A 25118-nucleotide genomic window follows, 5' to 3' on the forward strand; every position below is an offset into this window, starting at 1 on the left:
TTAGAAATTAATGGAAGCTATAAAAAAAAATCAACAAGAAGCATCTTCACATCAAGTTCGGCGGTATGACATACAAAGAACAAGGTTTGAGGTTGATGAGACTTTTAATCCAGTGATACAAAGGGGTAGTCATAAATAGACAGTCATATTATCCACACGTTCTTGTGAATGCGGGAAATTTAAGGCTCTTTGATATTCATGCTCACATGTCATAGTTGTTTGTGCTCATATGAGTATAGACTTTTGGCAATTTGTGAATCCTGTTTATACTTTACAGTATATTGTGCATGCATATTCATCTCAGTGGTGGCCTCTTGGAAATGAAAATAATATTTTACAAAATACTGAGTGGAAGTTAGTACCAGATGTAAAAAGAGCACGAGGTAAAGGAAAACTAAAGGCTACTCGAATTAGGAATGAAATGGATTGGGTCAAGTCACAACCACGACAAAGATGTAGGTTGTGTAGACAACCTGGTCATAACCAACGTCAATGTCTTCAACATGATGATCGTAATCATGACTAGGTGTAAGATATTAACGTATTAACGTATTATGTTGTTAATGTTACCATATGTATTAATGTATCTTTTTGTTAATGTCAATGAAAGTGTAACACATATGTCCTTGTTAATGTTTTAAATAACACTATTTTAGGTAATATATCAAGTAATATATTATGGATAGAGTTCATGTTCCAATAATATTAATAAAAAGTGCAACATAAAGGTAATAAATACATAAATAACAAGACATCAATCTGAATCCAAGGATTGGTCCGCATACCCTGCCTCATGAGGTGTGAGTATGCACTATCGACGACGATCTCGTGCTTCATGATGAGGGTTTTGACGCACTTCTTGTGCCTCCGCATCATCAGCAACAATAAAATTTGCATTAAGATCAATGCCATGCTTCGAATGTACTTAGACTAATGATGTTTCCCATCCCTGCTCACTCTGATGACCTCTTATAGCTGGTGTATCAAGTGTAAAGATTCATGGCTCATATGGAGGAGGTGTCATGTAAAGGCTACCCTCGAGGACATAATATTGACTACCGCTAAATGGAGATGTAGGAGGCTGTGAAGTGAACTGTGATGCATGAAAATAAGATGTTTATGTGGCCTGGGAATGGTTGAAGGGAAACTATGGTGGGACATAATAGATATTGTCTCTATGTTCTGGCAAAAGCGGAAGTGACCACTCTGTCGCCTGCAAATTGTCCCATGAGGAACATGTGAGAACATAAGTACAACATGTAAAATGGTTAAAAGAAATATTATAATGTATTACCTTCACTTCTGTTTGACGGCGTTGCAAACCTTTTCCTTCTTTATGGTCTACAGGATGACCAATGTCAATGGCAGGATTAGCTGAATTTTCACTCTGAATCAAACGAAGAAGCAGGCTCTAATATGCGCTCCTTCTCATTCTGTAGCGAGAGTATGGTCTCACATAACCCGTTCATCTCCTCAAATGAAAATGAGTCTTTACCATCATTACACAAGTAATATGCTCTTTCATAAGCATCTCCCTGTAATGACACAATATAAACCTTTAACAAATAAGAAATATAAGTACAATCAAATAGTGTGTATTTTCATTCATATTAATTACAAGTAATGCAAATACAGCTACATCCCTGGTCATTCATCGTCTGGTGTGAGTAGTGTACCATCGTATATATTCAGAGTTAGAACTTAACAACTCAATCTGAGGATCATTAGTCATTACCCAGGCCTGACACATGTCCCATAGCTCTACTATGCCTCTGAACTTAGCCGACCAATTCTCATCAGTCTTCCCTCTTAAAGTAATGTCATGTAGCTGGTCAGGTTGGTATAGAACACGAGGAATATGTTAAACCATCCCAAATTGTCACATTACACGGTCAGGCTGGTGCCACTCACAAATTTGAAAACATATAAGTGGCATAACTGACCTACAAATATTCGATGCTTCAATGCATATGGCAGGCAAAGAATTCATCAACTTCATACTATATGGTTGTCATACAATCTGCATTTTTTAAGTTGTGCAAAATAGTAAATTTGGTGTGAATATTAATTAACCCATTGTGTAGATGTTGTATCAATGTATATTAACAAAATACTTCATCATGTTTCAGATGATCAAACTTATATCTGTAGTAAGAGAGGTCTCTCTTTACTCTACTATAACTCTGACTCACTAACCACCTGCAACACGCACGTATAAATTAAAATCATGGTGACACAAGTTTGACAAGTAATTCCTAAATTACAAATACAATCATTCAAGACATACCATGCACCGTAAAGAAGATCTAGTCGTGTGTAGACAGGATTATTAGGTTGTAAAAATGGAAACCTATCCCATGCCCACATCATAAGTAGTAGGGTTAATCCTCCAATACCAAAACGCTCAATATTGGTCGACATGCATAACTCTCGATATAGAAATGCCAATGCTGCAGCTCCCCAACTATACTATCCTGTGATAGTAAAATCCTCAAGCAATGGAAGGTACCTAACTGGGACCCTACTAGAGGAATGATCAGTCAACATGAAATCACCTATTAACCTCAGAATATAAGCTCTAGCAAAACGAGTAAGTTGTACATCATTATGATTATGCATTGCAACATGTGTAAAGTGTTGGTTCAACCAACTCAACTTCAAACTGCTCCCCATAAATGCATCAGTAGGTGGTCTAATACCAAGCAAGTCCTCCACAATTTGTGCCTTATTACCTCTTACAGCTGCAATGACTATCTTTCCATCTATACGAAGCCCTATCTAAATAGCAATGTCCTAAAGAGTTATAGTACACTCTCCAGGAGGCATGTGAAAGGTATGAGTCTCTGTCCTCCATCTTTCTACCAAGGCTGTAATAAAATGTCGGTCAATAGGAAAGCATGCCAACTAAGCTACCCCAGCAAATCCAGCTAAAGTAAGATGAGGAAGTATCTCCACTAGAACCCCCTCCATGCCAGCCGGTATGAAATGACTCCTTCTCACCTTCAGAATTGGGTGGTCACGTCCATCCCAAATATGCTCCAATACGTGAACAGACTGATACCTGAATAAAGAACCATCATCCGAGTCAAGATTTAAAACCTTACTCCGCAATGAAGAGAATGTCATCTAAAATTAAATTTGTCAACTTAAACTTAAATTATGTACGTTAAAATTAATAAATTAAAAATTCTATTAAGTTAATCATTTTATTATTCATTATTAGTACATGGGTTTTATTACAATTATTTAACTATAAAAATTTCAAAATTTAAAATTAACCTAAAAAATTATTTCATTTAATTATTATATTGTTTATTTTTATTAACAATTTAACAACTTTTAAATATTATTTAACAATTATAATATGTAGCAATAAATATAATTACATGCACTCAATTAAATATTATATATAATTTTTTATTTACTTTAAATTATAAACAAATCATACTTTCATGCACTAACTTTGATTTGTATATCAAATTTTACAATTACAAAAAATAAACAAATACATAATTTTATCACACCTAAATTTTTTTCTGCAATTCTTCATATTAAACCATAAAATCATTATTTTCTTAATTTCATTAAAGTGTTCCCTCACAATAGTTAAAGTTTACTCATATTTAAAGTTTAATTTCATTATCATATTAATTATTGACAAATTTAAACGATTCAATAATTACGAAGGATATATATGTAAAAAAAAGTTTTTAAAAGTTTGTAAAAGTTCTTAAGTTAAAGGTTGGCAAAAAAAATATTCAAAAATATTTTATTTCTTGGATTGAAAGAAATACTAGTTCTGACAATAGTTCTCACAAGTTTCTTTTCGCATGACATTGATTACAAATAATAACAACAAATTAACGTGTGTTTAAGTTTTAAACTTTAAACTCAAATTAACTGTCGATAAAAATAACTCTTAAATTTACTTTTAAGTATTTTTGGTCCAGTGCATTTAATCTTTCTTAAACAAGTTGACGTAGCTTAAACAAATTTGTTTAGGAATAAAATGCATGTTAAAACCAAATATATACCTTATTTATAAAATCCTTTCAACTAAATCAGATAAATTATAAAATTTGTAAAAGATAATAATATATTATTTTTTAGCAAATTAATTACTACATTCTTACTTCAATGTTATGTTAATTTTCATAAAATCATTATTTTCTTAATTTATTATAATCATTCACTAATAATTTTGTTTCTTAAATCATAATTTTTTTTAAATATGTAATGTTTTAAATAAATTCGATGACATAATTATTATATTTTATTGTTAATTTTTTTATGAATATAATATTTTAAATATGTTTATAATTATTTTCTTTCCATATTTTATCTATTCTATAATATAATTGTATATGTTCTTTTAATAAAAATATTGTATTTACTATATCTAATATTTGTTTATTTCACTGATTTTTTTATATATCAATCTACTATCAAAATATGAAAATTGTTATTTCTTTTACATTAATTATTTAATATTTTTACTACATTCTATATATATTTTTTCATTATCATGTTTTTTATTTTTTTTCTAAACTATATATTTATATATATTATTCTTTTCTCTTAATTTATCAAGTTATTAAATTAGAATTTTTTTATTTATTTAATAATTAATACATATTATAGATTACTATAATTTTTATTTATTATATTTTTTAACAACTAATTATAAATAATAACATATATATTATATAATTTCTAATACAATTTATTTAAAATTTTATTTGTTACAAAATAAATTAATTAATTTATAAAATATTAAAAAATTAAAAATAATTTGTGCTATCGATTTGAAGGAACCCTCTTCTTCACGAGCTTCACTCACTTACTAGCTAAGTACTCACTCACAATTTCATCTGCACCACAATCTCAATATTACATATATGTAATTTCATATTTAAAAAGCAAAATATATTCATTCCCAAAATTTAACTTTTAGAATGTAACAATTTATTTTGGAAATTAAATTTCAAAAGTTACAATTAAAAAATAGTGTGAATATATAAAAGAGGGTGCAACAAAATAGAGTCCTTTTATTTGATAGGTTGAATTTTCAACCTTATACCTTTATTTTTTGTATAATTTCATAAACTGCAAATAAGACATATCCACGGATGATTGGGCCATTGATTGAGCTCCTATCAATTTGCTAGTTTGAAGGGCACCACTATCTTTCATTATTGGGCCTATTGGCTGTTTTATAGGGATAATAGTAAAGCCTATAATTGAAAAAATAAAATAATTTCAATAAAACAGACAAAATAATTTTCCATTGCCGGGAATCGAACCCGGGTCTCCTGGGTGAAAGCCAGACATCCTAACCGCTGGACGACAATGGACTGCTGTGAAACAAATCTATTCTTGTATATATATTGATACCTAAAAGTTATTTAAGAGAGATCCAAATTAATCAATATATATATATATATATATAATATTTAATTTTAAAATAATTATAATTATTAATTTAAAATAAAGAAAAATAACTTTATAAAATTTTTATGATTATGTTTAAACTATTTAAAATTTAAAATTAATTAGTATATATTAATATTATTACTAGTAAAATTATTAATTATTTGAAAGAAAAAATATAATATATAATTTTATAAAGTTATTTTTTTTATATTAACATTAATTAAAAAAAAATATTTTTATAATAAACTTAATTTAAATTTTAAAAGATTTTCTTGTACACCATATTTATAATAGTTTTTGTACTTTTTTCATCACAATCTTATATAAGGATCTTTAATCCCTTTTAATTGATTACTCTAGAGATTGTTATATATAACTGACTATGAGAAAAAAATGATTTTGAAAGGAAAATCTCAACATGCTTAAGAGATTGACCTTGATTTTTGTTGATTGTCATTGCAAAAGAAAGAGCAATTGAAAATTGTCGTCTTTGAAACTTAAAAGGTATCTTACTATCTGGAGGAGTCAAAGATAATCTTGGTATAAATACCTTTTAACCAGAATTATTTTCAGAAATAACCTTAACTTCAAGGATATAAGTTCCCTATCAAAGTAATTACTAATCGAGTTTCATTACACATACTAGAAGATTGATCTATATTTCTTAATAACATAATAGGAACACCCATTAGAATAATGTGTTTGTGACTCCTTAAGAATTGATAGTCTCATTTCATCCTTATTCATTACTATCTTGTAGCGTTGCTTGGCAGCAGGAGTTACTTTAACATAAACAATTTGGGAATTCTAACATAATTTAAATAATAATTAACATTTAAACCAATATTTTTTAAAATATTGTTACTCATTTGAAGTTAATTTATTTACTAACTTTGTAATATCAATTATTTGCTCATCTTCAACATTGTTCATGGTTAAGCCAACACTTTCATTTAAAGTCTTCATGCATCAAACATAATACAAATTTTTTTTTTTTAGAGATTTGACAATAAGTAAATTTATCAATTAAAATGGAATTTTAAGTTGAAGATGATTAAATTTATTCAAAATAAATTATAACCTTCAAATTGTCAGCAATTTGAGTTGATAAAGTATCCTTCGAATCTCCTTCTACCTTACTGTTATCATCATTTCACTAATATGCAAGATTTAGTTGTTCTATTTTAAAAACAAAATTTGACACCTTAATTTTAATCATTAATAATTTTAAAAATATACTTTAATATCATGCAATGACTTAAACTAATCAATTAGATCAACACTATCAGCAAGTCTTTTAACATTGTATGAAACTCAATTGGCATCTAAATTTGCTTGAATAATTTCAACTTTAAATAAAAAGAACTTGAATAACATTGTATAAATCTCAAGAGAAAATATATTACTCGCATTTTTCTATAAGAACAGAAAACTATTTTAAAAATATTATAGATTAAAACAAATATAAAAAAAAATTAAATGAAGCCAATATCAACACAATCCACCTCATTCATCTCTATTTTTAATTATTTTACAAACTTTTCGATGAACTATCATAATATATTTTCAAATATTGTAAAAGAAGTAGATCTAGTAAAATCCATAACATTAACGTGCAGCTTAAATCTAGAAAAATAAATTGGTGATAAATCCACTAAAAATTTTACTAAATTAGTTTTAAATTGAATAGTTTATTAGTAGTAATATTTATACCTTGGAGTAGGAATGATATACCTCTAACAATTTTCACAAAAAAACTTATGTCGATTTTCTTTGAGCTTCTTGAAACGCTTATTACATGAGTCATATTGTCATCTCTTCTTATATTCAATTTCAATAACTTGGGCAAGAACAACAACAATCCAACATTTTCAAAGTGAAACTTCAAATTATGATTTTTATAGATTTTAAAAAGAATTATCTGCATTTCACTTCATTATTTTAATACAAAACATACATAATTGGTCTTAATTATTTCATGTATGCTCATTCTTTGAGCTTGGAGCAACTCATCTTCCATTGAAATAAAAGAGTACCAAGACATCTGATTTAATACTTGACTTATACTTGCATCATTCACATTTATCCTATACCACAAATTAGATAGCTTATAAGTTAACAAAAATAAAAAAATATCGTATATAACATAATGATGCATCTATAAATAAAAAATAATTAAAAAATATACTTATTCTTGTAATTAATAGTCTTTTTTAGGTTAAAATTGATATACAACTTTGTTCCATTATAAGCATTTGATATGCTTAAAGTTCTTGAAAGAACCATGAAATATAGTTTGTTGAGTGATAATAATAACTATCACACAATTAAAAGGAGTTCAATATAAATAAAGAATCATATCACCAAATGCTTTCATTTTACATAATTAAATAACCACAATAGGTAAAGCATTAGAATCTTCATTGTTTAGAAAATTAACCATATGATCAACAAACTCCTCCTATAAAATGCAAACAATTCTTTGATTCCTATAAAACAAATTCAATATAATATAACTTTTAATTAGTATAAAGTAATGAAAGAGAGAAAATAAATAACAAATATTTTAGCCATTAAAATAATACTCACTCCAAGTTTTCTAGAACCAAATTAACATGTTTGCTTTTCTTTCTATTTTTTTTTCATATCTTTGAGATTATCTTTCTGAACCACATGACCAATGATATATAATTGAATACGCGTCAAATATGTAAATTAAATGAAAAACTCAAATCGAGTGTAAGTTTTTAGACTTACACTGGTATGAAAAGATCCTCTTTCATATATATAATATTATATTGTACACTTTTCTATTTCTGTAAGAGGAGTTATTAAGTATAATCAGTAGATGTGATTTTAAAATTTAGGATGGAATTATTAATTTTGTGAACTCTTAAATTTTCAGATATTGTTGTTGCTAGAATAGCTTACAAGAACAGAAGGACATTAGTATTGATGATTGATTATGGCATCTTATGATGCTACAAATGAATATTTCGTATAGCATTTACATGCGCGCGAGTTTCACGAATACCCGGATCTAATTCCATCGTTCCACCACCTATGAGGAAGTGCTGCAAACCATAACAAGCATGGTTGTCCCATATTCAAAAAATAAAAGGTAGAGCAAGAAATAGAAGTGGGCTTAGTATTGCTAATATTGTTGAGCTAAATAATCGAGCCATTGCAAGCAGTGGAATAGGGCCAATTAATGTTGCAAGCTCAAGTAATATTGATGGGGCCATACGGTGGAGCTAGTTGAGGATTGAGGTAATGATAGTGGGCAAAGTAACGGAGATTGCTAAGTGTCCTTGTTGAGCAAAATAATGTAGCCACTACTATACTAGATGAGATTCATCTCTTCTAAACATACCAAATATTGGCATCTTCATCGTTTGATACCCATAAAATTTTTATTATGACCTCAGGTCCTTTAATATTTTGTCTTAATAAATCACACTGTTGTCTTTTAACTAAAAGTGATAAACTGTTATTTTCTAAATTTAGTTTGGCTAATACTTAGTGAAAAACGTTTATTTCAGCGTTTTGGTAGTTTCAACTGATGGTTTCTATTATCATATAAGTTTCATTGATTATTTTGTATGTATGTTTGGCTCTGTTTATGTCTCCATTGTTTTTGTCATATTAAAAAGTTTAATAAAAAATAATTTACCGCCAAAAGCAAAACGTTTGATTCAAAATAGTGAACAATTCATTAAATTAAACTATTTTTTAATATAATTGTATTTCTCATTTAATAACACCACCCATATTCCATGAAATTACACCTTGTTTTTAGAAATATGGCTTTTTTTTGGGGATATAGCTTGACTTGAAGTAATTACATTTGTTATAATTTTAGAGCATAAAAATTTATGGCGTTTGTCATACTTCCAATTTGTAGAAATAATTTTCCCAGTATCCTCCAAATCATATTCCGTGTCAAACTTGTAATCCAATCTTTTGTTTTTGTTTGCTCAAATTGATCTTCAAATTCCACAACTAATTTAAACCCTTTCATCCCACTTTAGTTGCAACCTTATCCTTATGGGCTTACCAATTTCATAAGAGAACAATATGCCCACGTAACTATTAATCTTCTTCTCCTCCTCTTATCAATTCGTCGTGTCATTCACCTATTTCTCGCCAAAAATGGATTGATTTCTTTTTTCGTCAATCAACTTCCCTAACCTCTCATCATCCAATTTTCAAACTCTTTGGAGACTGAGTTTTAGAAGAAAGTGGACATAATTTGTTCTATTTTTAATCAATATTTTGTATTAGATAATATTTTAAAGTAAGAGAAATAAAATGATACACTATTCTAATATTAATGTATTATTTTTATTTATTTTATAAAATAATAAAATAGCAGCTCGTTCTGCACTTCACCTATTTCTCTTCCGAAACGAGTTGATCCCTCTTTTCGCCAATCAACCCTACGTAACCTCTCATTACCTAATTTTCAAACTCTTTTGACAGTTAATCTTGGAAGAGAGTGCAGAATAATTTATTTTATTTTTAACAAAAAAATTTATTTGGTAGTATGTTATAAGCAAAAGAAACAAAAATGATAAAATAATTTAATATTAATATATTATTTTTTATTTATTTTATTTATGTTGTATAAATTTTTTAATTTTGTAAAAAAAAAATATTTCTTTGAAGGCCTAACTTCCAAATATATATAAAAAAAAAATTAATTTTATACTTTTCGCGTAGTAAAGTTAGCCTTCACAAGAATCACAAAATTACATAGTCTACTAGTAGACATAATTAAACACCATTAGATTTAACATAAGGTTAATAAAAAGTTAATATATTTGAGTGTAAAATGATAATTACTTGTTATATTAAGTTAGCGTGCGGATAATTTATTTGCAACATAGTTCTCAGCGGTAAAACAAGTCGCAGCCTTCAACGAAAAAGAAAAGACAAATTTACTGTTGAATAATTAAATATTACAAACTTAATTATGTTCACATATTTAGCATTCATAATTTTTATAATTTTATTTTATCCTACAAAATATCTCACACCAATTTATATATAAAAAAGTATTAATTACGAATACTCAAGTCAAAATAAGAGAAGTAATTTTATCTTAACCAATCATATATAAAAGTATCATAATTTAAATTATTAGACGATCAAATAAAATTTATAGTTAATTTATTAATATTATGATAAATAAATTGAAGTAATTATTAAATTTGTATGGGATAAATTAAAATAAAAGTTAAGATAGAGTTTGTCAAGTAAAATTTATCAATTATATTAAATAGTTTTCCTTCCAAATTATCATTATGTTGTAAATTTTCTTGAATAAATGAGTAAAAGTTGTTCTATTTAATCTATTTTTAGTTTATGAAAAGTCAAAGTAGGTTCTCCTATCTGAAATAAAATGAATGGAAGTAAGACTATAAAAAAGTAGGAAGTAAGACTATAAAAGAGTATAATACTTTTGGTGAGGGACTTCTTTCAAACACATTGTCTTAAATTTGTTAAGGTTGATCTTAAAGTTAGGAGTATCACAAAATTCTCACTTTATTGTTATAACATTTTGAATCTGTGTATTCAGCTTTACAAAAATGGAAAACATTGTTTACAAATAAAAGATGAGTAAATTTTTTTTTTTATTTTACTTTAGGGTTTAGGATTTAGAATTTAAAAGATATAGTATAAGATTTGTTGAGTAAGTAAAGCATTCTTTATCATTCCTTTCTTTATGATGAAATTAATCTACACTAGACATATAAGAAATAGAATTATGGCCCTCAATTGGCTAATTATAATATTTAATAGTAAAAAGTATCTCTTATATTATCTAATTATTTTTAAAAAGGGTAAATAAATAAATATAAGTAAAAGTTAAATATTTGAAAAGGTTAAAATTAGAGAATATATATTTATAATTAGAATAAAAGTTTACAAATATAAATTTATATAAATATTTGAAAAGGTAGAGAATATATAGATGATAAATTTTATAGAAATTATTTTTTAAGAAAATAAATAATAAATAATGATGAATTGTATAGCTATTGACAATCTAATATATATATAGTCACTTCATAATTTTAAATTTATTTTACTTTCCAATTTTTAATCTAATTTTTATCAAACAAATTTTAAAATGCTTTAACCTTGTTTTATTGATTTTTAATGTGTGTTGAAGAGTACATGATAAAAAAATTAAAAAAAATAGTAAATTTGTATTGAAATTATAACATTTAATACTGTTCACTAAATTTAGTAATATTTAGTTACTTTTAATGAAAAAAAAATACTAAATATAGATTCTATTATATGTACTTGGCTACACAATTAAAAAAAATATATTTTTCTATATATTTGTATAACTACATGTGACAACAAAATTAGATAAAACTCTATTTTTAATAACATTTCGAGCAAATAAAGATTCCAGTTAATTAACTTATTGTAAAAGTTAAAGTTAAGAAAAATTATTTTATATATAAAAATATTATATATAAGTTTAGAATTAAAAATAAAATAAAAGAATTGAACTCAAATAATTTACAAATAAATTAATTCATTTACATCCTTAGTATAAGGTTATTTACACTAATATTTACTTAGTATTATTCTCTCTTAATTGTTTATAATACCATTTATTAACTATTTTTTTAAGACAAAATTTTTAAATTTATTTTTTATTATTTATTTATTTTATTATTTTTTGTGTTATAAGTAAAAATCATAATCATGTTATTAAATAAAAAATAAAAAAAAATTATTTTAGCTTCATACTTTCTTGATTTATTTTCAAAGTTATATTGTATAACATCCTCTTTTTATTTATTTTATTATTTGATAGTGTTCTAATATTGAGTAATGTTGGGATATGTTTTGAATTGAATGGATGAGTATTTAATAGAATTCTGGTGTAGGAGGTCTCACTTAAGCGAGACTGAGCGCGCAGAACCACAAGCGAGAAGAAGGTTCGCCCAAGAGAGACGAGACTCACTCAAGCGGCCTCGTAGGAAAAAATGAGTAGCTCTCTGGACATCTTCTCGCTCAGGTGAGAATGACCCTTGCTTAAGCAAAAATACTAAAAAAATTCTAGAATGATCACTGTCTGGTATTCTCACCCAGACGAGATGTATCTCGCTTAAGCAGGAGTCAGCTCGCTCAAGCGAGAGCGCCCAAAATTTGAGAGGTATTTAAGAGATTTTTAGCATAGATATTTCATTACATTTCATTTCTACGTTCTCTCTTCATTCTCTCTAAACTCCTACTTCCTTTCCTCAGACAAAATCTCTTCAAACTTCGATCGTTGCTTGAATCCAAACTTGTATGTCTAATCTAAGCAGCTCCAAGTAAGTTTCCCTGAGTTTGATTTTAGATTCTCTGTTTGTTTCTCTTCGTTTTCCGTTTCTCAAGGGTATCTCATGAAATTTAGGAAAACGTATGTTGTTAAGCAATAATCTTCATCAACCTCTCTCCAAATACTCATCTCAAGGTAAGGAAAGCTTTATTTTATCCTTAGAACATAGCGAATATTTTGTGCTTATAATAGTATTATCTGTATGAAGTGTATGTCTGATTAAAGTTATTTTGTAATAGAAAGCGAATGATGTATGTTTTTGGTTAGTTTGAGCGATTATACTATGCTCGTATGAGATATACTAGTTGATTGAAATATTGTATTATATTTGTGTGAAATATGTAACGAGGACTTAGTTTGGACATATCATGAAATGTGTGATATTTCAGTTGGATGATTATTGATTGTGATGAAAAGTTAATAATACTTGATGACTGAATATGGATATTAGTTTAATACTTTTGAACTATATGTGACTGGGACTTAGTCTGGAAGTGCTTTATTAAGCACGATCTTTTAGCTGAATAAGGGAAGTGGCATGGAAAGAAATATGGTATGAGTATAATATAACGCTCCAAATTTTATAAATATATATATATATATATATATATATATATATATATATATATAGTTTTATTCATGTGAATGTATGTGTGTTGAATTATGTGGCTGGTTTTGATTGATTTGGGGAATTGGCTAAGTATGTAGTGCATGAGTGTTCTCGCTATACCGAGAAGGTCCTAGAAGGAAGGTGTGAGACTTTCGCCTTCTCGCTATAGCGAGAAAATGACAGTGAAGGGTGCATTTTTGGGTGCAGTCTCGCTGTAGCAAAATTCTACAGAAACCAGAATGCAGTTTCCTCTGACCTCGCTGTAGCAAGAATATCTTGTTGTAGTGAAAATGTTGCGACACCTTGTGTATTTAAGGTGTTTAAGGTTAGGAAAAATGTATTTCCACTTTCCTCTCTTCTCTTTCTCATTGGTTCTTTCAATCCTTAGACTTTTTCATCGATCAAATCGCCCCTTAAGCCGTTTGTACCCTAGATTGAAGATTGGAATCGTGTTTGGAACGTTTGGAGGTGAATATTTAGAGTTAGGATTTTTGGTTTTTACTCTTTCTTCATCCCTCTTGATTTCTCATGGATTATTTCACGTATTTAAGGCAAAAATCTGTGTGAGAAGTATTTCTATTGTTGATTTCATGGTGGATCTTCATTCTAAGGTAAAGGGGAGTAAATCTCAAACTGTAACCTTTCTTTGGTAGTTCAAAATGGGGAATCCTTAACTACTTAATAACTATCTAAATAAAACGGTCTTTAAGGAACATTAGGATTTTACTAAGTAGAAATTGTTAGAAGTGGTTGGAATATGTTATTTGATACTTTTTGAATAATGGATTATGCTAGACCTTAGGATAGACGACTTTATTATTATTATTGAGAAGATGTGTATGTGGAATCGTATGATTGGGCAGAGTCCGGAGGTGTTTGACTTCCGGCACATTATATTAATCTGTGTGATGTATGAACTATTGAGGATTTCTATGTCGAGTGGTTGTTAATGATTGTGGTATGTAGATATTGGTTGAACTAGGGTGTAATGAAAAGTGTTAGAGTATTATAAATGAATGAGTTGGTTGGTGGTTTCGTAAATTGCTAAATGTTGTGATGTTTGAGGCATGTTGAGACTAATTGATGATAATTTGTGAAGCATAAAATATTTATGTTGTTTGATAATTGGGTATGCCAAATAAGTGAAACCATGTTATTAATATAAGTGTTTGACTATTTTTAAATAAAGAAAAGGGTTTTTTGTGTGATGTAATCACGATGCCACAGTGAGTGTAGCTAAGTGTAGTGAGCGCATGTGTGAATGAATTAAATGAAATGCTAGAAAAAGTGATTATAATACGGAAGTCAGAATAGATGAATAGATGTGATTGCAATACATGTATTGTGGTACGACCCCGAGGGTGTGCTTATAACATATGTATTGTAATACACCAAGTTATTTGATCAAGACTCATATATTATGATACGTTGCCCTATAAAAGGGTGTGAAAAGGATTGAGAAATGTTGATGGTGAGTTTAGATAGTTACAAAGATACAACTAGGGGTATAAAGTTCGGAGAAGATTTGGAAAATCTTGGAGAAATGAAGGTGGCGAATGCTAAGTGTGAATAAGTGCACAATAATTTGCTGAAAATGAAAGCATTCACAGGCTACACACTCATTTCTAGACGAGATTCCTGACTATACCTTTGCTAGAAGAGGCTGGGTTGGTACATGTATCCATGTTGCTGTGGCTAATCAGCGGCTATCTAAATTGTGAAGTCTTCAAGGGATCACAGGGGCATTAAATATGAAATTGAAATAAATGTGAAAATGTGATGTGTGTAAAGTGATATAGAAATTGTATAGTCATAATATATGCATTGTAAAATTTTGGTTGATGTTGTTATGATATATTTGTTGTAATACATCGACGGGTGCGATTACGACACATGTGTTGTGACATATTAATTGATGTGGTATAATACATATATTAATACGTGCATATTAGTAAAAAGATACATGATTTGAAGTGGTGAACATGATTGATTATTTGTCCTATGTGCTTCTTGTGATGACAATTTGGATGATATGAGTGTTATTGCTAATACAAATTCATGTTAAATAATACTTCTAACATTGTACATATAAACATGTAATTATCTTGCTTATGTCAACAAGAGATTTAGTGGGCCGGAATATACTCACACTTACTAATATTTTTATGTGATGAAAGTGAAAAGATAAAGGTGTTGGGTCCGTTCTAGGATTATAATCCAAGGGTATTGGAAGGAAAATTACTCTGAAGGGACTAGGAACATTTGAAAAATTGTATTATTTTATCTTAACTGTATTTCGTGATGAGTAAATTTGGCAATGATTTTAAGTGTCAGATTTTAAAATTTATGATACTTTGGCTAATTTTATTGTAGTCGATATTTTAAAAATGTTCTTAGTGAAAATTCTAATTTTGTATATATTCAATATAAACCAAATAAGTTACTGAATGTAAACTTAAATTTTATTTATTTACCTTTAAAGTTTCAGATCATTCCCTTGGAAAATCCTAAACGTTTTAGAATTTTATGAAAGTTTTATGAGAAAAGAGTGTAAGTCTTATTTTTATGAAATTCTCAAATCCATGAATAAGAACAAGCATTTTTTTTATTTTATTTTTATCTATTTTTTTATTCATTATAAATTTATTTATTTTGAAAGACGAAATTTAAGGTGTTATATATAAAGTGCTGAATGGATTTAATTTGAATAGTTACAGAGATACACTGGAGGTATAAAGTCTAGAGACGATGGGAAATCTAGGAGAAACATAAGATAGTAAGTGACATTCGCATATGTGTACACACTCTTTATGAGAGTGAATTTGTCACATGGCCTTACACTTATTTTTTTATTAGACTCCTGACTATACCTTTGCTAAGTGACTTGTTATTGTATACGTTATATTTGTGTGTTTGAGCTAACCAGTGATTATTTACCTAGTTGTATAAGACTTCAAGAAGTACAAGAGTCATTGTATATCTATAATCACAGAGCATTAAGAGTACATATTTGCAAAAAAGAAATATAATGATTTATGATGAATTTATGTATATGTGACTATATTAGAATTGTTGTTATGATATTTTGTGATTAAAATTATTAAGTTTTCTTTTATTCTATAATTATAATTGTGTTATGATGTTAATTTTTGATATTAAGTTATGTTTAATGATAATGTAGACGTTCATCCTTACTAAAATAAGGATAACGACACCTCGAAGGCATATTAGACTAATAGATAGTTATGTAAATTGTATGATAAATTATGTATTTAATGAATATAAGAGATTTTGTTATTTCAGGTTTGCTGTAGTTTATGATGATGTACCTAGTCATAAGTATACTTTAGAAATGAACTTGGATTATAGTATTCCCTTAAATTTTCTTGTGAACAATAGAATTTACCATACACTGTGCATTTATATTTATAGAGGAATAGTTAGAAATCCAGCTGTTGTGAGCTATACGTGCTCCTATCTTGATTATGATATTCTTGGAAGGTCGACCCGATTGACCGTTTAACAAATCACGTGTTAAGGTTGTGACTAATTCTGGCGATCTTTACCTTGAATAAGACGAGAATCTAGATTTTGAGGATCTAGCAAAGATAGAGGAATGACTAGTTTTAGGTCCTTAATTTTTGAATATGATTTACAACTGCTCGTAAAACTTATTCTAGTCTTATAGCTTTTTAATCAAATATTTGTAAGTTATTATGTTGTTGGTATGTATATGACAATGGTATATATACATTTTTAAAACTTTTTAATTTAATGCAAATATTTAGTATGACTTAAATTTCTATTGCCTCAATTAATTTTTGAGTAGAGATGTTAATTAAAAAAGTTTTTAAATTTTCTCTCATATCTATATCCCATAAATATAAATATATATATATATATATATATATATATATATATATATATTTTGCACGTGCAGGAAATAAAAGAAAATATTATTTCATGATATCAGTTCAATTTAAAATATGATGTATACTAGAATTAAAATATAAGGGTATTACATTGATTAATTTTAATAAGAATTTTTTTAAAATTTAATTTTTTAATGTAGTCATTAAATACATTGTCTATATGTTATAAACTTATATATGCTATTAAAAGTTGTTATTAATGCAATTATGTTATCAAAATTATAGATATTTTTGTAAAAAAAAATTGTATTTGTATAATTTTAATTTTACTATATTTTCCAGCATTAATGTTGTTACATGTGAAGGAGGTAGACTTAATAATTGTCTTTATTTTACAAAAACTAAGACAATGATACACTTGAAAGATAGAATACAAATTAAAATATTAAATTTTTGTTAATTTTAATTTTTAAGGTTGAACTTAAATATTTATGAACATATATGAAAAACCTATAATAAATATTTGTTTTTTTAATAAAAATTTACTATTATAAGTTGTTCATTTTTAATTCTAATGTAGAACTAAAAATTAATATTTTTTTTAAAAATAGTGTAAATAAATATATTAAGATATTGATATTTTTAACTAATTAATAATTTAAAATAATATACATTAAAAAATTTCTTATTTTTAAAGAAATAAACTCAGATTTAATATATAAAAGATGGTGAATTCTTACATCCTCCCATATATTTAGAGAAGTAAGATAAAAATATCTCTTAAAAAAACTTACAAGTAGATAGATCGTTGATTAAAATCAAATGGATAAAAAAAAAACTAGTGATATAAATTAAATTTATCAAAGAATATATTGGTAATTTGATATATATCCTTATGTTATACTCCCTCTTTCTCTTTCATTTTTCATTGGTGACTACACAACTGAGCACCATCACTTTCCATTTTGCTTTGTGATTATAAATTATGATTCACAACATAAAGGATTTGCAATAGCAGAACTCTTTCCACAAAAATATAAAAAAATTAGAAAATGTTAGAATTTTGGGAAAAAAAAAAGTTTGTCCAAATCCCCTTTCAATTTGAATAGATCTCAAAAAGATATAAAATAAACATATGATTTGCATAAATTGAAGTTCTATTCTAAAAATTATGACATTTCAAAGTTTAGGAGTTAAATTACAAATTTTAGAAATTTTCACTATTTTTATATCGATTCTTTCTACTTAGAGAATTGATGTAAAAAACTTTACTTTCTACACCAGTTTCTTGTCATGCCCAACTCACCCATGATTCAGTCTGAGTTAACTCTCTCACTACAAAACTCCAACTCACGCTCGATAACATTAATAAATCTAAGTTTTACCCAACCTAAATTGAATTTCAACTAAGATAATAACAAATAATTTTTTAGGATTAGAGTGAGTCAAATTACAGATATGCAAACAATAATTATTTGATTTTATTTGTTTTGACAACAAATTAATTAGAAATAGAGGTTGAAAAAAGAGGAGAGAGAAGAAAGAAGAACTACGGAGAGGTTAGGAAGAAAAAGATGAAGAGAATAAAATGATAATTTATCGATTTGTCCCTCATTAACTTATTAGTACTCAATATTTATTTAAGAATCGTTAAATCTTAACTATTCATTAACTATATTTATTTATTAAAAAATATTACTTTATTAAAAATTTTATTTATAAAAGTGAATAGAAGAACAAAAGAATCCACCATAAAATATAAGTTAGTGAAAAAATAAAAGTATTCATTCTATTCAATTAGTATTTGCACACTTTTAGGTAGGATACTATGTTTAATATTATTTTATAAATTTCTAAAAAAAATGTACATGTGTAGATATATATTCACATAAATAATAATTTTCAATTTTTATCTTTTTATTCTTTAGATACTTAAATACTTGTATCCAAACTCACAACTTGCGCTTAAAGTTAAAAACAAATATTATTTTATATTTTAATTATAAAATATACCAAACAAAATATTTAAATAAATTTAAATGAAACTTCAGTCATAATAAAATCACTAAATAGTACAATAAATTTTTGAAATAACTAAAATAATTTAAACTTTATTTATTAATTTTAAGAGTTGAGTTTAAATACTTATAAATAATAATTTTTAGTAAAAAAATATAATATCTATTATATTTTATATTCTCAAAATAATAAATATTTTTAATAAAAAATTTAAATTTAATGTAATAAAAAAAATGATTACTTTACAAACTCGAAATTCAAAAGATTAGATTAGATATATATCATAATTTGTAGAATTAAAATAATAAACATATATGGATATAAATTAAGTAAGATAATGGTATGCTTAAAGATAGAATACAAATTAAAAAATTAATTTTGTTAATTTTAACTTTTAAAGTTAAATTTAAACATTTAAATATAAAAAACTTATTATATTAAAATTATAAAAATATAATAAATATTTATTTTTAATAAAATTTTACTATTTTAAGTAGTTTTTTTTATTTTAATGTAGGATTGAAGTTAATATTGTCTTTTTAAAAAATAGTATAATAAACGTATTAAGATACTGATATTTTTAACTGATTAATAATTTAAAATAATATATGTTAAAAATTTGCTTATTTTAAGGAAATAAATTAAAATTAAATATATAAAAGATAGGCTAGTGACGAAATAAAATTTCTTCAGTCTTTTCAATAATCAGAATGGTATTTGCTCACATTTTGGTAGGATACTAAATTTCATTTCTTTATATATACGTTTTTAAAAAGTGTACAGGTACATATGTGTGCGAATGTTAGTATTCACATAGATAATAATTTTAATTTTTATCTCCTAATTCAGATACTTAAACGTGCTAATTGCACTTAAAGTTGGAAATAAATATTATTTTACATTTTAATTATAAAATATACCAAACAAAATATTTAAAGAAATTTAAATAAAACTTCAAACATAGTAAAATAATTAATTAGTACAACTAGTTTTCAAAATAACTAAAAAAAATTAAACTGTTTTATTAATCTTAAGAGCCGAGTTTAAATATTTATATATAATTTTTTATTAAAAATATAATATCTATTATATTTTATATTCTCAAAATAATAAACTTTTTAATAAAAAATAAAGTTAACATAATAAAAATAAAAAATATTATTTTACAAACTCGCAATTCAATGATCGAATTCTTCAAAATTTACGCAAGATTAGATATATATATATATATATATATATATATATATATAATAATAATAATAATAATAATAATAATTTGTTGAATTAAAATAATAAAGATATGTAAAATTAACTAGTCAAATTTTAATTATATATTTTAAACAATATAATTTAAATTTTTTAACCTGAATAATTTATTAATAAAATTAAAAAATTCAATACAAATAAATATATTTATACTACACATTATGGAAAATTGTGCAGATTAAAAAATAATATAATTTAATTTATAAAAGACATGATTAACAAAAACAGAAATTTGGAATATGAGGAAAATAAATTGGCTTGTCCGATGGTTGCATGCAAAGAGTGGAAGCGGTCAAAGATTGTGACTTAGAAAGCAGTGCCCCTGGAAAGCTATATGATTATTGTAGCTGACAATAAGCCTGAGACTATATGGAGGCCACGTCTTGAGCCTGCGCGTGAGCAATGATTGAGGTCCCCCTTTTGGTTTGCTCAACTCAAAACATAATGGACCATGTAGGACCCTTTCTCCCTTCAATTCAATGCTTCAACACACATGTACATGAAATCCTTAACACTCCCTGCTCTTTCAACCTTCAACTTTGAAGCTTAATTTGTTTGCTTTTGTTTTCTTCTTTCAATTCAATTCCATAACTCAATCCCTTCCTTCATGTGTCAGTGCTAACACCTCGTGTGTGTCAAAGACATAAAAGACAGCTAGTAGTTGGTTGGGACTTGCAAGTGTACTTGTTGGGAGACTGGACCATAACATTATTGGACTTCAAACCCCTTTTGCGTTTTGAGTGAGAAACGTTTCCTACACTGGATCTCATCTCCTATAATCCCCTGCGGTTTAAATAAAAGCACAGAGAATCTGGATCCATAACTAGGGACGCAATATTCAAGTCAAATATTCAAGTCAAACAGCAATTACTGTAGCCTTCTGCACTGTCGTCCCACCCTAAACTCTCTTCTTCCATCCCTGTCAATCTATCTGTCTTGTTTTGGTTAGGGTATTCATTAGGACTCTCCAGTCTTAAAGATTATTAGAGTTCGATATTTTATGCCTCAAATAATGAGCCAACAACACAAAACAAAAGAGTCAATAATTTTATGTCTCACTGACATTTTACTTAAAGATAAATATTAAAAACATTACAGTATTACTTATTATGCTTTTTTTTAAATTATTATAGTCCTCAAGTGTGTAAGTATTCGTCAAAAAATGTTTTACTAATATTAATAATTACAATTTGATAAGTAGATAATTGGATGAGTTTAATTTCCAACAATATTTGCATGTAAAGTTTATTGAACAATAAAGAGAGTATATAAAGTTCAAATTAATAACATTATTTGTTATTCGATTAGTTTGGAACAATTAAGCATGATGCAAATTTATAACATTTTCCTTTTTCTCTCTGGGACAAGGGAGGTTTTTGTGCTAGTTACTGGTGAACTAGAGCATGCTTAACAAAATCTTATATACACAGTGTTCGTCATGGCATGCACGTTTGTCCTTTCCGTGCAAATGGAATATAAATGTCACGGACAACAATTTATGTGAAGTGCATATGAATGTCACCCACACGTGCTTTCCCCCTTTACTCGTTCTGCTCTTCTCAGTATGACTTTCTCCTGAACAAATATTTGAACAAATATTCTTACGGTTGTTATGTTTATATTTATAAATTAAAATTCAACCAACTTCTTATAACTTCAGCGTATAGATACTTTAACAAATTTTTACGTTTTATTATTTTTAGATCTCTTTTAATATCAGTATAGACATCCCACATAAAAATTATAGTAAAATTATTGGATTAGCAATTATATTAAAGGTACATTGATAATATTTTTTATAAAAAACATTTTAAAATTTTAGTTAGTATTTCAATAATATTTTTCAATATTTTTATTTACTATATTATGAATAAAAATATTAATTGATATTTATTTTTTTTAAAAATTAAAGAAGATATATTTAATGCCTCTTTATAAAATAGAAAAAGTCGTAGTGATTTTCTTATCACTAGTCTTAAAAGAAAGTATTAAGGATATGGATGTAAAATATTTTTATTAAAAAAATTGTTATATTAAAAGAAAAATATATTTTTTTAGGGTTAAGTTTAAATATATAGAAGTAAAAAAAATTATTAAAAATATTTATTATACTTTTATAAATTTATCTTTTGATAAAATATTATATTTTTTGGTGTTTAAAATAATTCTTAAAATCTGAGGTTAATAAAGTTCAAGTTAAAATTATAACAATTTTTTAAATGTATGTCCAATGACAAACAATAAAAATATAAAAAAAATGTACTATTTTTATTTTTTTTATCATGTATCCTTGAACATAATGTTAAAAAAACTGAAATTTAAAAATTCATTTAATATAATTAAAATAAAACAATATTAATGTTAATAAGATGGTAAAATGAGATTTTTTTTAATACAAAATTTAAGTACAACATTATAAATATTATTGGTATTGTTTTCCAATTAAAGTTAGAATTTTACTTTAATAATATAGATGATAAAAATCTACATTATGCATCAACACATTAATATTAAAGGTTGATAATATTATATGAGTTAAATTTCCAACTCTTATTGAAAAATAACATCAACAATAAAAGTAGTAGAAAATTCATGTGATATATATATATAATATGTGTTTTCAGTTACTCCATGTTATCCTTTTTCTAAACATTATATTCTCTTTTGATGTTTATATTTTAAAATAACGTATAATTTCATAAATTTTTGTGATAGAATTATTTTATTTAAATAAATTATTCTAATTATAAGAGATAAAGTGTGTTGTATATTTATTTGAGTAGTTAGGGGAGATACTAATAAATGTCAGTATTATTAAAAGACAATAAGTCTTTTTTATTTTACAAAGTAATACTTATTTAAAATTAATTGAAATAATCAAAGAAACATATAATATAATATAATATAATATAAGATGAAGATTATGAGTATTAGTTACTAACTCATTTTGTTATGATTGCGCAAAATAACTAAGAAAAAGCTGACGATTTGGTATTTTAAAAAATAATTATTAATATTATTCTGAATTTTTAAATCTGACAAAAAAAGTAAGGATAAAAATTTTCATTTAAAATGAAAATTAAAAAAAATTGTGTAATACTTTAAAAAGTAAGTACATTTCTTTTTTAATTTCTTTAAGAAGTTGCCTTTTTTTGTGGTCTTCAATAAATTCCTTTCTTAGGACACTTTTTAGCATGCATTTTAAATAAATAGAGTTCTGAAATCGCATTGACATTTCCTATACAAAATAAAGTATGAAACTTTTTTTTTAATTCGTAATTTTAAAAAAAATCTTGTAAACACTTTTTTTTTGTGATTTTGAAAATTTTAATTAACTTTGTAATATGTTTCGAGACTCTATAAACGAATTTCTATAATTTCATTTTTTATATATAAACGTGAATCAGACTTTTAATCGGATGATAAAGTAAAAAATGGAAATGACATCTGAAGATAGAGAAAAGTGAAAAAAAAAAAAAATACATGCCAATAGCAACATTTATATAAGAAGTTGGACTTATATTTAATTGTAATAAAACTAATAAAAAGTTCATAAGCTCAAAGAAAAGGATTATACGATTGTTATAAAAAATTACAAACTCCAAAATATTAAAAAGAATAAAATTTAAATAAATTTTTTAAGGATTTTTGTTTTTTTTAATTAAAATAAAAATTCATCTAATAAATGAATATTAAATTTTAAAGTTAACTTTTATTATACTAATAATCTAAGTAAAACTTGAATTTAGTTAAAATAATAATACATGAACACCTAAGACATTACATTTGAATTTTAAACTATTTAAATATTTGCTTCGTAGCTCGTAATGTTTTGTAGATTTGAGTTTATTTCTTTTAAAATGAATTTGTCTTTAAAACGAATAAATAGAATTATATTCAATCTTAAAGTATTTTTTTAATTTTTTTTCTTTGATATCTTAAATTCCTTTTTAAGTTGAAATATGATAATTTAAACCATACCATTTTTTACATATTTTATTTTTTTAATTTTAACATCCTTTAACATAAAATTCTTCTGCAAGTACGAAAACTATGTAGGATTTCTTGAGGGGAAAAACAATGTAGATAACAACACATTTGGTTACATACGTACTCGATAATCTATTTTTAAAGTAATTTTTTAATTTATTCTTACATTTAATATAATAAAATATATTTTTATATATAATATAATAAATTTTTTATTATTGTTATAAAATCATGTACTTATTTTTAAATTTATAAAATTTATTAACTTCAAAATTATCGTTAATATATTTTAAATTTGTTAGTTTAATAATATCTACTTAGTACACAAATTTTTTCATATAAGATTCTTTATATCCATTGGAATTTAGAAGCTCATATTTATCTAAATTATTTGTAATTTAATTAATTAAACTACAATTCACACTCTTTTATGGTACAATTATTAAAGTATTAATTAATTTTTTTTAAATATAATGTAAAATTACAATAAATATAAAGTGTAAATAAAATATCTTTATTTAATAAATAATAAAAATTATAAAAATAAATATTTTTTTATGGAATAATAGTTTTAAAA

General features: G+C 25.6%; 1 protein-coding gene and 1 non-coding gene across 2 annotated transcripts in view; both read right to left on the reverse strand.

Moving 5' to 3' along the window:
• Positions 1 to 2469: 2469 nt before the first annotated feature.
• The window catches only part of LOC113859348, a 28939-nt gene continuing 6290 nt past the window's right edge, over positions 2470 to 25118 (reverse strand). The window contains exons 2-3 of the mRNA XM_027492149.1: positions 2914 to 3061; positions 2470 to 2778 (exon numbers count right to left, since the gene is read on the reverse strand). Of these exons, the coding sequence (XP_027347950.1) occupies positions 2470 to 2778; positions 2914 to 3061 (457 nt within the window). The remainder of the gene's footprint in view (positions 2779 to 2913; positions 3062 to 25118) is intronic.
• Positions 5283 to 5354, reverse strand: TRNAE-UUC. The gene has a single exon. It is a non-coding gene; the product is annotated as a tRNA-Glu (tRNA).

The sequence above is a fragment of the Abrus precatorius genome, unplaced genomic scaffold (assembly GCF_003935025.1).
Source record: "Abrus precatorius isolate BTA unplaced genomic scaffold, Abrus_2018 Scaffold2, whole genome shotgun sequence".
NCBI lineage: Eukaryota > Viridiplantae > Streptophyta > Magnoliopsida > Fabales > Fabaceae > Abrus > Abrus precatorius.